A 16,646-nucleotide genomic window follows, 5' to 3' on the forward strand; every position below is an offset into this window, starting at 1 on the left:
GAGTGTACAAACTCTTTCAGAAGGCTGAAATGGGTACAAATCGATTCTAATTCAGCACTGCTGGGTGTCACGATGACATATTCAAACATTAAGGTGCTTGAGCATTGGTAAATTTCAATTATCCAGTGTCTTTGTTTGACTCAATTAGTAGCAAAAGCCAGGAAGAGAACTAGGGAAGTTACTCAAACAATTAAACCAAATTCTCTACCAGAACAACCTCCATTTGCTGTCCTGAGAACAAAGCTCCATTAATAATGAATGCTTTTAAATCAAAACAAAAAAACCCCAGCTCACCACCATGAAATAGCCCTGCTCTGATACATGTTTAGGAGTGCTTTAGCATAGAATGGCTGACACCTTTACTACCCCCAGTTATCTCTTCCTCTTCCGCTACATCAATACCTTAACAATTTGGCTCTTGAACTCCTATTGCATACCACAGCTCTTTCTTTTTTGAAAAAGCCAAACAGCAAAGCAAAATCAGAAATGGTTTTCCTTTTAAATGCTGTATTGCAAGCATGATCTCGTTGAAGCACAGCCTACATGTCAGTGTACTGCGGCTAAGGGAAACAACTGGAGGTGATAAATTGACCATTGATGAGAACAGATAAGGCTCTAACCATAAACACCACAGGGCCTAATTGATCAGCTTTTCTTCCTGCTATTGTGAATGTCTGATGACCACATGAGGGAGCCAATGTTTCTAATCAGAGCACCACTTTCATTTGAAATTCAGATTATTAGAATACTGTCTTCATGAGGTCAAGGCAACTCTTGTTCAGTAAGATGTCATAGAACAGTAAGGAGTAAATGAAGACAGACCTCGGGGTGGGGAAGGGATTACTAACTCTTGTAATTCCTGTTGCAGTAATTGTTTCTTTCTGTTAATCAGGCAACCAGTAACCAAACACACATTTAGGCATTACCGAGTACTAGGCAAAGGTGGATTTGGAGAGGTGAGTACAGAAGTATCTTTCTATGAGGCAATCCTGAAGGGAAATAAAAAAGTTAATACAGAGGAGGAGCAGGTTTTTAACTCTTGACTCTAACAATCTACATTTAACACGTCACGGGGCAAACTGTCATCAACCCAAACTGTTTTCTTTTGTGTTTCAGTATTGTAGGTCATGCACAAAGTTGGAGAAAATGTCCACTGACTAACAACAGTTGCTTCTGTTTAGAAATTTCATTTGGCAATGGGAATGTAGTTTCTACTTAAAAATTATGTAGAATATTCATGAACCTGATAGGAAAATCTATAGATTTTATTCATTCTGTTGATAATTCATTGGGGTTTTTTTCCTCCTGTGTGCTTTAACCAGAGCCCTATATTGAAGGGGAAGGAGGGTTACTAAATTATCATTATCTTTTTCCTGCTTGATTATGGCATGGATGTTTGTCCTCTGACCTGCTTGCCTTGACATACAGTGTTAGCACAGTCAGGTGTTTCACCAACACAAGATCCACAGTTCTACTGAACTATTCAACCCAACAAAAATGAGTTTGCTCCTCTATAATCGCTTTTTCTACTTCTGTTGCAGCTTTTGTGACCCTTCGAAGTTGTTTCATGGGTGAAAGCTCTGTATTGATGCTTTCAGAGTTTCATTTTCTGAGACCATTCAAGGGTGTGAAAAAAGAAAATAGAATTTTATCTTCTTTAAAAAAAATTCTAAAAGAAACCCCTAGCATCTCTGACACACCTTCCTTCTTTTTTAGGTGTGTGCCTGTCAAGTACGGGCAACAGGAAAAATGTATGCTTGTAAAAAGCTAGAAAAAAAGAGAATAAAGAAGAGGAAAGGAGAATCAATGGCTCTAAATGAAAAAAGAATTCTAGAAAAAGTGAATAGTAGGTTTGTAGTAAGTATCTACTTCTGATCTTATTCTCAGAAGTTTCTCTTGCTTTGCTTGCTTCGTTTCAGTCTCTTCCAGGAGCTTGTGGGCACAAGACATGTTTTAATTGATTTAGAGAACGCGTGACTGCTGAGATAAATGATTGATGTAATAATAAGTATGTTTTGTGTGTGATTGTGAGTAGTTCTGTGCAGAGGGCTTTTTACATGCAATATTGAATTGGTTTTAGTCTGCCTGCTTTATTTCTCACTTAAACCCAAAACATTAGGTTGTGTTTCAGCATGCTGATGCTATTGAATCTTTGTCCTCTGTTTAAAAGTGAATAGATTATTCTGTAATACTCAGACTTGAATAATTACTTAAATTCTATTTCCGCTGCAGCCTATGACTGAGTGTGTTTGCTTATGTTTAATAAAGAAGATATTCCATATACTTTATTCCATCCTATTTTTTCCTTCTCTGATTCTCTTCTCTGCTGCTTCTTCCAATGCATTGCTCTCTGTTTTCTTCTCTTACCCCCTTCTTCCCTCCCATACACCTATTTTCTTATAATTAATGCTGATTTCTCATTTAATTTTTGGAGGTCATTCATAAATGCACTTACAAAGAGGTGACTTCATGATTCTGCCATTTAGTTGCCATTAGAAGTTGCATATCCTGCATTTCTGTGACTTTTAATAGTAGAGTTTTTATATCCTTAGGTATTTTCATAGCATTTGTTATATACATTTTAAGATAAACATGAAACTTGACTAGTATATCGATTCAGGTTAGTTATATTGCTTTGCTGTCTATTAAGGCTTAAAGAGGTATCTTGGATGTGAAACAATTAACATAACTTTTTAATAGAAATTCCACAGAATGAAAGTCTAATACTTTAACCTGATATTGTCATGTAAATTATGGTCTGTTAGTAGCTCTAATTACTAAGCAGTGAAATAACTTAGAATGATCAAAGATATACCAGGTAAATTTTCCCCCAGGTAATGTTTATCTTTTTATTGAATTGTTGTCATTTAAATGTTAATTTTAAATGCATTTTGCTTTGTTCTTAAATCCATTTACTGATAAATTTTGTATCGCTGCTCAGAGAGGATTTTAAAGTACCTGTGTTAGAGGGTAGTGGAAGTTATTTATAAACAATATATATGTGTGTGTGTATAAAATATGTATGTATGTATTTTCTGATAAGCTTTATGTATTAAAAAAACCCTGTAGAATACTGCCAGCTAAAAGAAAAATTAAGAACCTGCTACTCAGATACATTAGTGCATTTTAAATTATTATAAATAATGTTTTTGTATAAATATGCTAATGTTATTTTCTCACAAGGCTCTTGGGCTTGAATTGATTGAAACTGAATCCAGAATTTACCTGAATTGATCCAGAAATTACTAGTTGTAGAGATACGTGAGATAAGAGTGAAACTTCTATTTTGAGTAATATTTTTCCAAGATATGTAAATATTATAAATCAATAATTGATCAAAGTTGAATTTGAAATCACTTTATAGGATTGAGCATAAGTTATTTTCCTCTTGCCATCCAATGTTTTTTTGATGCAATAGAGAAGATCTAGATCTAGGATCTGCAGTAATACTAGGTTGGAAGTGGGTAGATAATTTGTCGTGTCTGTGTCACAAGTGAAGTCATTAATAGCTGGACAGGTCAGTTTAAAACAACCAAATAGGAACCCTTGCCCTGAGTAGCTGATTTGTATATTTATTTCATTTCATTATTTAGTATTGGATTTATGCTTCTGAAGGAAGAGTTTGGACTTATTACTGAGTTATGGCCTTTAGGTACTTGTACTGCATTTAAAAATACATTTATTGAGTCAAAAAAAATCCTACTGATTTTTAGCTAGCTTATACTTAGCTTACATTAGGTAAGTATGTTTAAATCCCGTTGCTTTCAGTACAAGTTAGTTAATCTCTGTAGGTAATTTTGAAGATCCTGCCCAGATGATCACCAGCACAGCATAGCTTTTTCTATTGAAACTGAGTTTGTATCTTAAACAACATATGTTAAATTTTGCAATACATTACATTGTTTTAAAATTGTTTTTCTTTAAATTCACAAGTCTACTTTAAAACATTAAATGCACTTTAAAAACGTTTACCTAAAACCTGAAGAAAAAAACAGTATGGTGTTCTTCGTTCTCTATCAGCACCGCATTCCAAATACAGTGAGAAAAAAGGCTATAAAGAGCTATACTAAGTCTTTACTGTTGGTGAGTGCTAAGCCAGGGTAATATGCAGTTATTTGGGGAGGTGGGGGGAGAAATAGAAACTACACATTTGATCCTAAATAACTTTTTTAGTTTCTCTAAAGTAGGGCAACTTTGAGTCTTGTAGAAGTTCAGGAAGATGGTTTGACAATGCATAATTCCTGAGGTATTAATAAATAAGGTATATGTGCACATTATCTTTACAAAGACTAACATAGATAATGTGCAGCTGAGGGGCATCATCAATAAATCTATTGTCTGGATGGAGCTCTGTAGTATATGTCACTAAACTTTTGTATGGTGATGTAGGGTTTGTGTATACATGCTAATTAGTCTGAATTCCTTTGTGTCTTCAAGTGCTGGACAGGAGCAATTCTCTACTTGGCTGTTTTGTTCTCTGTTGTTTTAAAAAAGGATTTGTATGTTGCCTGTGTTGGAAAAAAAGAGCTGTGAATTGTATTGGGGTTTATGAATGAATAATGGTCGTCTTCTCCCCCTGCCCCATTTTTAGGTTAGTTTATCCTATACATATGAGACGAAAGATGCCCTGTGTTTAGTATTAACCATAATGAATGGAGGGGATTTGAAGTTTCACATATATAACATGGGAAATCCTGGCTTTGATGAAGAAAGGGCTATTTTCTATGCTGCAGAACTGTGCTGTGGTCTGGAGGATTTGCAGAAGGAGAGAATTGTTTACAGGTAAGTGTCATCTACAGTCACTCATACCTTGAATTTCCCATGTCTGTTCAGCATTGAATGTATTAATTCTTTTCTACTAAAACAAGTTTATACTTCAACTTCATAGTAAAAGAAGCAAAAAAAATTGTTTAGTTGTCCTTTTCATGATATGTGCTTCAGAATTACTGATCTTATTTGTCTTCTTACTGTTAATTTAGGTCTAGATACTTGCTATAGTCTAAATCATTATAAAGTTGATTCAAGGTTTATTTGTAAAATGATAGTAAATTGTGATTTACAAAGCAAATTCATTAGTAATTCAAATAAATAAGTTTTAGGAACATGGGATTGTTTTCCTACCTAAAGTAGAAGTTCACAGAAGGCTATAGAAGTCTTTTGCTGCATTGCTTGTTACGCCCAAGAGGGTAAAAAGTCAGTTATAATCCATATTGCCCTCTTTCTTCTGGTTTTATTTCAGGTTCCTCCAATAAACGCTTTATTGCTTTTGAATTAATGAAACTGCCAGAAGCCTCATGCATTGAAATTGAGATTGTATGATCTTACTTCTCTTTTCTGTCTCTGTGCATGCATCATTTAACCCCTGGCATGCGTTAATATTACAGAACAAGCGAAACAGACTTAGTGGTGGACCAAGAACGCTTTCTTTATCTTTCTGGTGTGTAACACCAAGTACCACTTGTTTTCCAACAAAATTTAAAGTATAATCCTGCATAACTTTAAGATAATGAGTCTTAGTCTTTTCCCTCCCCAATATAGAAGACTAACATACACACAGCAGAAAGCAGCAGAACCACAGAGTCAATCAGGCTTATGCTGGTGGTTGTATGTGGTTCCCTAAAGAATTTGGCCAATCTTGCAATGTTACACAGTGGGTTTTGGCATGCATGTAGGAGGGAAGCAAGGGTGAATGGTTTTGCTCATCATTCTCCTCATGTGGATCAGCTACAAGTAGGTCATTTCACATTGCCCAAGTGAAAACAAAACTGATTGTTTAAAATACAAAACAACAACAGAAAAACCCCAAACAAAACAAAAACAACCAAAAAAACCCACAGCCCTTGTGTTTAAGCCCAACTTGTTAGCTATTTGCCTACAAGACAACCTTCAAACGTATGTCAAATCCCAGTGTTCTCTGTCTGTAATTCCAGATCTTGGAGTGGTTGTGGTTTCTTTTGGAGTGGTCTTGGTGTCTAGATCTCTGCCCTATTTTGTGCTATTACATAAGCAATTTCCAATTATTAAGAATTTGCATGGCCTTAAATTTATCAGCAAGGAAAAAAGTCATTTCACAACCAACTCTGAGTAAAATTGCCTCTTAATTAAAAGAATGGGAATTATTTTTAGTCCTCTGTTCATAACAAAATGAAGGACCAAGAGACAGTTACCTGTACATGTGTTAGTAACTGAATAATTTGTATGCTCGGAGGAAAAAGAAGAGCTTAAATTTAATCATAATACCTGAAGGCGTTATTTAAACATTACAGTATAGAGCATACTAAGGGAGTTCCTGCCCAGTATGTAAACAGACAAAGAGAGACTCGAATTATACCATGTCAGCTCCACTACACTTGAGTACTAAAAGTAGAAAATGTTTGGATAATTTTATTTTACGTTCTCTGTAGAATCACTTTCAGCCCTGTGCTTTTTAATATCTAATGACCAACTTTTTGTAAAACAGAGTCTTGTTTCTTCTCTTTTGCTAGTGGTAGTTTTTTTCCTGATGGTCTTGATTTGTTTTTTCCATATGTATTTCTTTTTGTATCATGCATGTAGGAGCATAGCTGTAAATTTTATAGTTTTAAAGTGAAGAAGCCAAAACAGGTGGCCACGGAAGTCTTCAGAATGTCACCAATTACAGTGCTATGTTACAGGATCTGAATTCTCTATCAGGCATCTTAATGGAAATGCATTTAAGCAGCAGTACAGTAATTTAGTGAAGCAGAAAGCTTGGGAAAATTTGCCGTAATTATTTTATTCTCACCAAAGAAGTTATGCTGGCAACCTCTAGTCTTAATGTTGTTGTTGGGGGGGAACATAATGAAGCACATTTTCATTGATTCAATGATTTATTTTTCCGAATTATGGTAACTAATATTTTTCATTCTCCAGGGCAAGAAAATACAGATGGAATGTTTTTCTTATTTTGCTGTCATTTTGAAAGCATTTAATACTGGTGGGATCACTGAATTTCTGAAATTGGAGCTAGTTCCTTCTCGTGTTGCCATAGCTCAAGATCTATTACTGCATTTGTTTTCCAGCTTTAAAGGAGGAGTTTTAAACTCTCTTTTTAGGCAAATAGCTTAAACTGTTAAAGCGGACTTTACTTTTGTAACATACTGTTAGAAAATATTTTCCTGAGAACATGTTTTTATGGGTATCCATCTGTATATTCACAGTGAAGTGTACTGTAGAGGCAATGGAAGAAGGGAAATTCAGAACTTAAGAAAACAGAAATCCTCGGTGCAGACAGGTGTCAGCAGATAGCAGTAAAATCGGTTCATCTTGTCATTTTGTTCAGTTCTAGAATGGCAGTTTGAATGTCAGTCATGTTAAAATTTATTATAAATTTATTATATTTGGGATGTGTCACCATCCGTAGCAAAATGCCTCATAAAGTGGAAAAACTAGGCCTACCTTTCCTCTCTGTTAACACCAATTTTTATTGCGTGTTTCATGTGTCTTTATACCAGTTGTTACTGAATTTCAAGCAGTGGCGTTAGTGTAGGACCCTGGAGTCAGTTGTGCCATTTTGTTAGTGGGGTTCCCACTGGATTAAACGAACAGGTGCAGAGCTGGAAGGAGGGCCCGCGCCGCCTTGCCAGAGCGATAGAGCCAGTTAGCTTGTTCAATGGGAGCTTGCGAAACTATCTGTAACTTGCCATATGTTGCTGACATTAGAAAAATAAGCAAACAGACAGGATCAGGCAGTAGTGGAGCTATTCATCCATCTGCTACATGAAAAAGTCTGATACTTAGAGCAAAGTCAGGATTTGCATAAGACGGAGTGGGGAACGAGTGCCTGCTTTCCAAAAGGGACTTAATTGCTGGACTTCTGCAGGAGTTACCTGACTCTTCAAGGATGGTAGTGGTTTTTATCAGATAAGCTGCTTGGATACCTAGATTTTCCTCACAAACTCATGTAGGCGCCCATAGTGCCACTGAATGTGCCTGGAAGGTCAAAGATCCGGCTCAAAGACCTGCTGAAGCTGTAGTGGATAAACCAAATAACTCCTTGCCTGCCTCACGCCTAAGCTCAGAGTGGACATCTCTACGGTGAAATCCCCTGAAGGATTTTTATCCAGAAATTTTCTCTGTAGGAAGGCTGGTGTAAGCTATAGCAAAAATACACCAGTGCTTGTTTAGTCCGATTTAAAATAAATATATAATTTTTATCTAGCTCCTTTTAATGAACCTCTTAGTTTTGTGAGCTTTGCAGTTCTCCAGCCTTTCTCTGCTTCATAAGGGAAAACTGCTGCCTCAGTTGCTAGAATTGCATTGCTAGCTCTCGTTCTGAGCTTGGTTTTCAGCTCAAGTAGCCTGTTATCCAGTGCAGGACTAGCGTCTGTGTATTCCAACACAAACTGTGACTTTGGCATCTGTCGTGGTGGAGGAAGGGAAGTGCAAGAAGGCTAATACCCCAAAGCTAGCATCTCGGAGCTAGAATTTCTAGCTGAATGCTTCCAAAAGCTGACTTCTTTGCAAATGGCTAGGCCTAGAAACTAGTAGCATTAAAGAGCTGGAATTTTGGCTAGAAACAAGTTTTGCTATTGACTATTGACCGACCAAAATCATGTCAGAACAGAATTAGCTTCTATTAAGCAGCAGATGTTGCTAGTAAGTATTAAGCTTTAGGTTAGGCTTTAATCAGCCTTCTTGGAGACGGAACTCTTTAGACTTGTTTGCTTGAGTTAACCTGAGCATATATTATGTGCTTTGAAGTAGATGTGTTTCTACCTGAAGTTTGAGCTGAATTTTCTTTTTCTTTTTTGGTACTGGTGTGGGGTTTTTTTTTGGTTTTTTACTCTGATCTCTCCTGATTTCTCTGATATTGTAATCTCCTATCTAATGTCAAATGATTAACATTATGATGACTGTCTAGTCTTAAAAGTATTAGGAGGAAAGTGTCTTGCTGACTTCTTTATACAGTAAATCTCATGAAATAATGAAACTTTAACCTGAATACACATACTTCAGAACATCAATTTATCAATGTTTGGGAAAAAAAAAGCATACGGATTTCTTGGTGAACAAATCTGTGTGCAATTTCTCTCATTTTGAATGTAAGTTCTGGAGTTGTTCTTCCTGAAATTGCTTCTTTTACATTATACAGTCTTTTCTGCTTGTATATAAATAACTGTTATTATCATAACTGTACATATAGCCATATATGTACATATTGTTTTTAATAATCTGTGCCATTAACAACTGAATCTTTAGCCAAGTACTGATTTTTGCTTGTATATTTCTGGCCTTACCATATTTATATCGAAATAAATCTAAAAGACTGTATTGCAGTCCACATACTTTCTGATGCATATCACAATTATATATATAATATATATGACATGTTTTATACATATATTCTATGCATATATATATTATATATATATATATAAATACCTATGTTCTCAGTAGAATCTGCTAGAGGATAAATCCTAGAAGTAACCTCTGAATAGGTTCTGATTCAGCTTCAGTGACTCCTCAAATTTGCCTGGGCGCGGGGCAGGAATCCAAATATCCCATTGAGTTTCTTCTTTTGTTCTTAAGTAAAAAATGTACAAGAGGATGCCTATAAAATGCAGAATTGCAACACTGAATTAATCGCCCTTTTTGCTATTTCCTGAGTCTTGCTAGCATTTAATAGCTAAAAAATGTTTCATGTGGAACTTTGTTATTTACAGAAAAGTAGTAGAGACTCCTAGAAAGTTGATTGCAATGAATCCTAACTAGATACAAGTGTCTAGTAAGCTTTAGAAGCTGCACATCCAAATTGAAGGAATAGGGTTTGAATGGATGATATCAAGCCTATGCTTAGTCTTGGGAATATTACTCTTTGATATTCTGACACCTTGAGATGGAATACAGCAAGGGGTCAGCACCAAACTGCAGCAGGCACTGATGTGTTTTATCGTCATGGAGTTGTATGACTGATACTCTCAGGAGAAATGTCTTTCACTTATGAGCACGAATTTGGGTGTAAGTTGGTGGCTCTTCATATGAGGATTTTAGTGTTGTGTAGAGGGAGTTTCTCATCTGTGAAATATTAATTGCTGTTGTTAATATAAATGGATTAGAGAGTTGGGAAAAAATGGATCTCAAGAGTTCTATGGTTAAACTATTTGTATTACAGGTTGTCAACTTCACAAATTTTTGTATATAGGTGGAAACTGGGAAAATTGTTTTAATCAGAACCAAGAAGTCTTATGTTGCCTTAGTTCCACTTGATGATGGCTAATAATTTTGCATTTGTATAATTCTATACAAATATAGAATATTTCTATTCTGTTTAATTTGTAGAGACTTGAAGCCTGAGAATATACTCCTTGATGACTGTGGTAAGTAAATATTAAAATGAATTTTAAGATTGGGAATTATAAATCTCATTAATACTGTGCCAGAAATCAACGGCATTTCTTTATAATAAAAGCAACCTGACTGACAAATGTGAACTTTAATTAGTAAAGAAAAAACTGCCCTTACTTTTTAGAAAGTAGGGGGAAATACTGGGGTTCGGAGGGACGACGATGACGATTTCCCACCTTAAAATGCCTACTTTTCCCCTTTCACTCCTCCTTCTCACCCCCACCCCTTGATTTAAGATGGCTAAAACTCTTATATGGATTTGTTCTCTGTTTGTCTTGTCTTTGACTATGGAAACATGATTTATTTCATGTGAGGCCAGCATTTTACTTAGTAAACTTTAATTAAGCAATAAAGGAGAAAAGAAGCATCCCTGTTTGTTTTAATTTCAACTAAAACAGGTCTGATGGTCACTGATGCATATGTGGCTGGAAGGAATCAAGGAAGTGCAAACAATATGAAGAAGTGTTTGTAGTTTTTTGTTTTTTCAAAAACCAAATTAATTTTCTTCAATGACTTTGTATGAAATTTATCAGAATCTTTTGAATTCACTGTAGAACATGTGCAGCAACTACCTCCTTCTAAGCAGTGGATGAATATTACCAGCTTGTTCTTGTAATTGCAGAGTATTTTAGTTAAGGAAAAACTGTTTTTGAAGTCATTAGCACAATTTTTTTTTTAAAGTCAGCATGTTCTGACTGATAGATTTCTAAAAATGTGATGCTTGGGAGAAGTCACTTGCCAATAGCTGAAGCTTTGCTAGACATCAAATGCATTCTTTAATTTTTCTCTCCAGCAATGTCTTGCAAAGCTGAAGGCTTCTTTGAGGAAAAATGTGGCCTTGCAGGACTTGACTAGAATGCTTTCTCTCTGCCAGGGATATTCTGATCTTGTTCCAGAGAGCAGAGGGGACTAATTAGAAAATCGCTTCAGGAGCTCAGATCCTGCACTTGAAAAGGGGTTCATCAGATGTCAGGGAAGAGAAAAGCATCTGAATGTATTTAAAATAGCATTTGCTGCTCAAGAGCATTTAGTTATTTCCAACCAGTATATAGAGTGGCACTTGACATTCTCCATTCTCCTTCCCCACCCCTTGATTATCTGTCACATGTAAATAAGAAATTAATATGCTTTTAACTAACATTGATGCTGTGGAGCTTTTTGAATGACAGAGAATATAGGCGAAAAGGACACTCAGGCATTGGAACAGGCTACCCAGAGAGGTGATGCATTGTCCACTCTTGGAGGCTTTCTAGATAAGAGTTTAAAAAGCCTTGAACACTTCGGGCTGACTGCTTGCTTAGAAGGTTGTACTAGAGACCTTCCGAAGTCCATTCCGGCCTGAATTATTCTGCAAATCTGTGATGTCTCCATAAATGACAGTGTCCCTGTCCTTATATCCAGTATTAAAAATAAGTGTGTTTTTTGTTTTGCTTTGGTTTTTTCCCCCTGAATCTTTCTATTACACGATTGGCAATTTTCTGTTTTAAAATTGAGTTGAAAATGTAATTGTCCTTTCTTCTGTCTAGCCTTTTACATTTTTATTAATAAAGTATGTTATGTATCTTTAAATTAGAATCATGTCAATACAATTATTGCCTTGAATTGCTTTGAATCATTTCCTGTTGAGTCTGTCCAGCAAAGAACTGTATCTGTCCAGCAAAGAACTGTATCTGTCCATGGGAATATAAGGGAGGGTGGGATGAACTTACTCCCATTGCCCTTCTTGAACCGTTTCCCCATCTGAGCAGTGTTGCTCATGACAAATCATAGTCCTCCACCAGACTACTTCTACATTAAAAGGTACTAGTGTAAATGCCATGTGTAATAGGAAAGATAGTCAACTTGAGAAGTTTGGCTTACAAAGTGAAATAGAAGCTGAAGTTATCTACATTAGACTGATTCATGAGAAGGGGAAATCCTAACATTGAACTAACATGTTACAATATAAATAATTCTAAGTAGGTTATGGCTAGGCTACTTTTCTTCTGGGGTGGGAGTGGGGATAGCAATTCCGGTTACTTGTGCCTAGCATTATTAGGGTGCTTTGTTAGAGGAAAACCTGATGTCTCAGTACAGGCCACAGTTTTCTTATATGTGGAATAAATGGAGTAAATAATTCTGATGTTTTGTTAGGAAGACAGAAAACTGTTTGTGGCTGGAATACAGAATGGAAAAATCCAAGTGTCTGATGTGTAGATACAGAACTTGAAATGAGCAGTCATAATTTCTGTTTGTCTTAGAGTAGCAGCCTATGCCAAAGCTAGGAATTAGAGTACTTAACAGCAAATCTTTTTGCATGACCTTCAGGAAATGAGTTAGATCTGTGCCTCTCTTCCTTTACGTATTTAAGGGAGGGTTGAATAATGATAAATCACTTCTTTCTAGTTAAGTAACGTTACTGCTATGAGTATATGAATGTTTGGATGTTTGGTGGCTTTTTTGATGAGGTATGCTACAGAATTTTTTTTGTTTTAAAGGTGGTGATATTTTATTATTTGCTGACTATGTATAATTTATTTTAACATAAATAGGACATATCAGAATTTCAGATCTTGGATTAGCTGTGCAGATTCCAGAAGGAGAAACGGTCCGAGGACGGGTTGGGACTGTTGGTTACATGGGTACGTAAAGTATCCTTTGCTAGTTATGTTTTACTGGAAAATTTGCTTCTGTGAATACATGAATGACTTGTCTAAAGAACTGTATTTGGTCTTGATTTGTTACTAGACATTTTATGGGAAGAAAGGTTATGCAGTGGTAGGTGTTAATAGTCAATTATAAGCCTACTGATAAACTTGAAAACTTAACTCTTTGAAATTCTAGCTTTAGGTAGAACTTTAAGAAAGCACCTAATTTTTTTCTGAGGTTCAAAGAGATTTAGGGTCACAGGTAAGCAGATGAATTACTATGACAACACATTTCTTTCCATGCTTTGGAAAAACTGCATTTTTAGTTTGTAAACAATACTGATCTTAAGTGTTAGAGAACTTAAGTGCTTCTCTTGGATATAAACGGAATCCTTGCTCTAGAAATCAATGTTTCTTCAAAGTATAGAGGAGTTGCGCAAAGGTCTCTGCACAGACCCAAAAGAATGCCTGAGAGTTTTTTCAATATTTAATTAGTTAATTTAAAGTGAATTGTCATGGGGGGTTCTTTGTTTTTGTTTTGTAGCTCCAGAAGTGCTCAAAAATGAAAAGTATACATTCAGCCCAGATTGGTGGGGTCTTGGGTGCTTGATTTATGAAATGATTGAAGGACAGTCTCCATTCAGGAAGCATAAGGAAAGGGTCAAACGGGATGAGATTGACCGGAGAGTAAAGGAAGACCAGGAAACATATTCAGACAAGTTCTCAGAGGAGGCAAAATCCATCTGCAGGATGGTGGGTGAAGAGACATAGAGGTTTGAAAATTAAATTTCTAATCCTTTTTAAGAGATTAATGACTTTATTTTAACATCTTCAACTGAAAATTTTTCAAAGCTGGAGTTCTTAAATCTTTGTTTGGTTCAGATGGAATTTTGTGATTGTCCATGAATTGTTATCAAACTTTGAGAATTCATAACTTTTCAAGATGAAGGAAAGCTGCATAAGTTGATTTTTCATCACGTGAATGAAAAAGGTCCGGTACTCCTTGGACTACATGTAATTACAGATGGAGTACAATAGCATGTTCAACTTTGATACTGTGTGGGGAGAAATAGCATAGTAGTATACTTGTTTCCTTGCCTAAAGAGTGTACAAGACAACAGCTTCTTTTTTTTTTTATCTTGCATGTTCTTAAATTTAGTAAGAAGCACGTCTATACACAAAGCTTCAAAAGTTTACTAGTTTATACAAAATATGTGCATTACTTAAGCCCATTGGAAAAAAAGGAAGTCTATATTTCCTGAAAGTAAAGTCTACTGCGAAGTCTGTACTGTAAAATCTATTTAACATGGTATCAGTTAAAATATTTTAATATAACTTTGGGTATAATCTTCAAATGGTCTGCTTTCAGGGCTTCTTTTGTCTACTGAAAGTCTTTTTGCTCCTAGAATGTTGTAGTTTGGATTTCCAGTTCATTTTGATACCATGATAAATTTCATCTAATAAAAGGCCAAGTAACAAAGTAAACTTATTGAAAGACATTGTGTATAGATTTTTATTGTTTTTAATTGTGGGATTATATCACTGGATCAGCCTTTTTTTCCATATCTTTGCAGTTACTTGCTAAAAATCCAGGGGAGCGACTGGGTTGCACTGAAGATGGAGCTGCTACTGTAAAGCAACACCCTATTTTCAAGAATATTAACTTCAAGAGGCTGGAAGCTAACATGTTAGAACCTCCGTTCTTGCCAGATGTAAGTAGGTGAGACAGATTTGATTAGTATCTAAAAAGGCAAGAACTGTCATAATTTTATGTCAGCAACCGTGAACTCCACAGAAACCTTTAAAGTTAGTTAAATCGGCAGGAGAATGCCATTGTAGCTATTGATGGCTAGTTGGTTTGTGGCATTTCATCTGAGATCACAAAACAATTTACAATAGTGGTATTGCTCTAGGGAGCTTTGTGGCTGATTTCTTAGCCCCTAGTCTACTTCCCTAGCTCAGATGCTGAACAAATGAAGATTAGCTTTGAAGAAATTACTCTGGAGCTGAAAGGAGGGTGACAGAAGATGAGTGAATTATGACAACCATTAAGAAATCCAGAGAAGTTGCATGCTGTTTTCTGGTTTTGATATGTCTTTTCTGTTACTTGCAGGATGGATGGAATTGCTCAGGTGCCTTATGACGAGAGTCTTTTAAGTTTTTGCATTTCTGTTTTGTAGTATAGTGTAATTTGGTGATCAGCAATGTGAAATATAAAAGTGAAGACATTTTGCTCCTCCTTTGCTCATCTAGGAAATAAACAAACAAACAAACACCCCAAAAACCAACCCCACAAAAAACCCCAAATGTCCAAAACCAAAAACCAAAACCTTAATGAAGCAATCTTGTATTGTACTGCAGCCACGTGCCGTATATTGTAAAGATGTCCTGGACATAGAGCAGTTCTCAACAGTAAAAGGAGTGAACCTGGATACTACAGATGATGACTTCTATTCCAAATTTGTTACGGGTTGTGTCTCAATCCCTTGGCAAAACGAGGTATTGTATATTTCATAAAAGATTATTTTCTTTAGCACAGCAGTATAGAAGATTTAATAAGGGATATAATTGTAGTATTAACTTTCTCTGTGAGATGTAAAGAAGTTTCTGCTTTAGACCTCTTTGCTGAGAGACTTCAGAAAAAAGATTTTTCCCAAAACATAAACAACTTGCTAAAAATTGAGATCTATGGTAAATTTGCATAAATAGAATCTGGCATCTTGTCATCATAGATACAGCCTACAGAACAGTATTTAGCATCAGTATGACCACATTTTCCTTGTTCTTCTATCACATGTTTTTCAATATTGCTGTTCATAGGAAAGGTATGGAATGCTATTCAAAGTATTCAAAAGCAAAGAGGCGCAGTGCAAGCTGTTTGTGTATCATGCCTGTATATCAATAGAGTATCCAAGAGCCATAGCAATACAGAACTGCAGATTCAACTTTTCTAAGGTTTCAAAACAAACAGTCCAACACTGGTTGAGTCAGACTTTCTCTTAAAGCTTTTTCATCTGCCTAGTGAATAGGTATTCTAGTATTCTGCATAGAATACTAGAATTTTTCTACCTCTGTGTGCAGTTCAGTCTGTATTTAGGAAATTCTCATCTTTAGTATTTCAGGAAGAGTACTCAGTAACAATTATTTAAAATTGTAGTTCTTGTTATGAATGCCTTCCCCCTATTATAAGATGTTCATAACTTTCTGAGATTAGTATAGTCTTGAATTCTACTAGTGTAGTTTTTTTCCCAGTATGATTTTTTAATTTTATTTGAAGCTTGAATGCAAAAGATGAGCAATTTCTGAACAAGTCAGACAAAAAAGTACATTCCCTTTTGTTTCCCTTTTGCCTTTTTTTGCATTTCATTAAGAAGGAGATCTGAAAGGTGTCACTTGACATAGAAAGTCTTCACTAAGAAGCAATCAACCTTAGGCTGTTGGAGAAATAAATATTTCCTATGCTGTGTTGTAATTCTGAACTTCATAATATGATCCAGTCATTAAGAAATGCCCTGCAGCTTAATAGCTCTAACACCACATAGAGGGATAAAGTTGAAAGTAGTTGTGGAATTCTGGTGATGGTAATTCCTTCTCTTCAAGGAATAACTGTGCAGACTTCATTTTACATTTGTGCTTATTTTTTCTTTTAATTCA

The 16,646-nt window shown here is 35.6% G+C and overlaps 1 protein-coding gene across 6 annotated transcripts in view; it reads left to right on the top strand.

Annotated features, from left to right (window-relative positions):
* The window catches only part of GRK4 (G protein-coupled receptor kinase 4), a 45,613-nt gene that overhangs the window by 19,561 nt on the left and 9,406 nt on the right, over positions 1-16,646 (top strand). For 4 of the 6 annotated variants that reach the window (XR_015699758.1, XR_015699756.1, XR_015699757.1 and 1 more), the window contains exons 7-14: positions 893-956; positions 1,717-1,857; positions 4,592-4,782; positions 10,300-10,337; positions 12,897-12,986; positions 13,537-13,745; positions 14,567-14,704; positions 15,354-15,491. Coding sequence is in view for 2 of the 6 variants with exons in the window: in XM_009471154.2 (XP_009469429.1) it covers positions 893-956; positions 1,717-1,857; positions 4,592-4,782; positions 10,300-10,337; positions 12,897-12,986; positions 13,537-13,745; positions 14,567-14,704; positions 15,354-15,491 (1,009 nt within the window). In the remaining 4 variants the exon portion in view is untranslated. Of the gene's footprint in view, positions 1-892; positions 957-1,716; positions 1,858-4,591; positions 4,783-10,299; positions 10,338-12,896; positions 12,987-13,536; positions 13,746-14,566; positions 14,713-15,353; positions 15,493-16,646 lie in introns of those variants that run through there. The other 2 variants (XR_015699759.1, XM_087736851.1) reach the window with 2 other exon arrangements.

The sequence above is a fragment of the Nipponia nippon genome, unplaced genomic scaffold (genome assembly GCF_047370975.1).
Source record: "Nipponia nippon isolate SJK-2023a ecotype South Korea unplaced genomic scaffold, ASM4737097v1 scaffold_6, whole genome shotgun sequence".
NCBI classification, from domain to species: Eukaryota; Metazoa; Chordata; class Aves; order Pelecaniformes; family Threskiornithidae; genus Nipponia; species Nipponia nippon.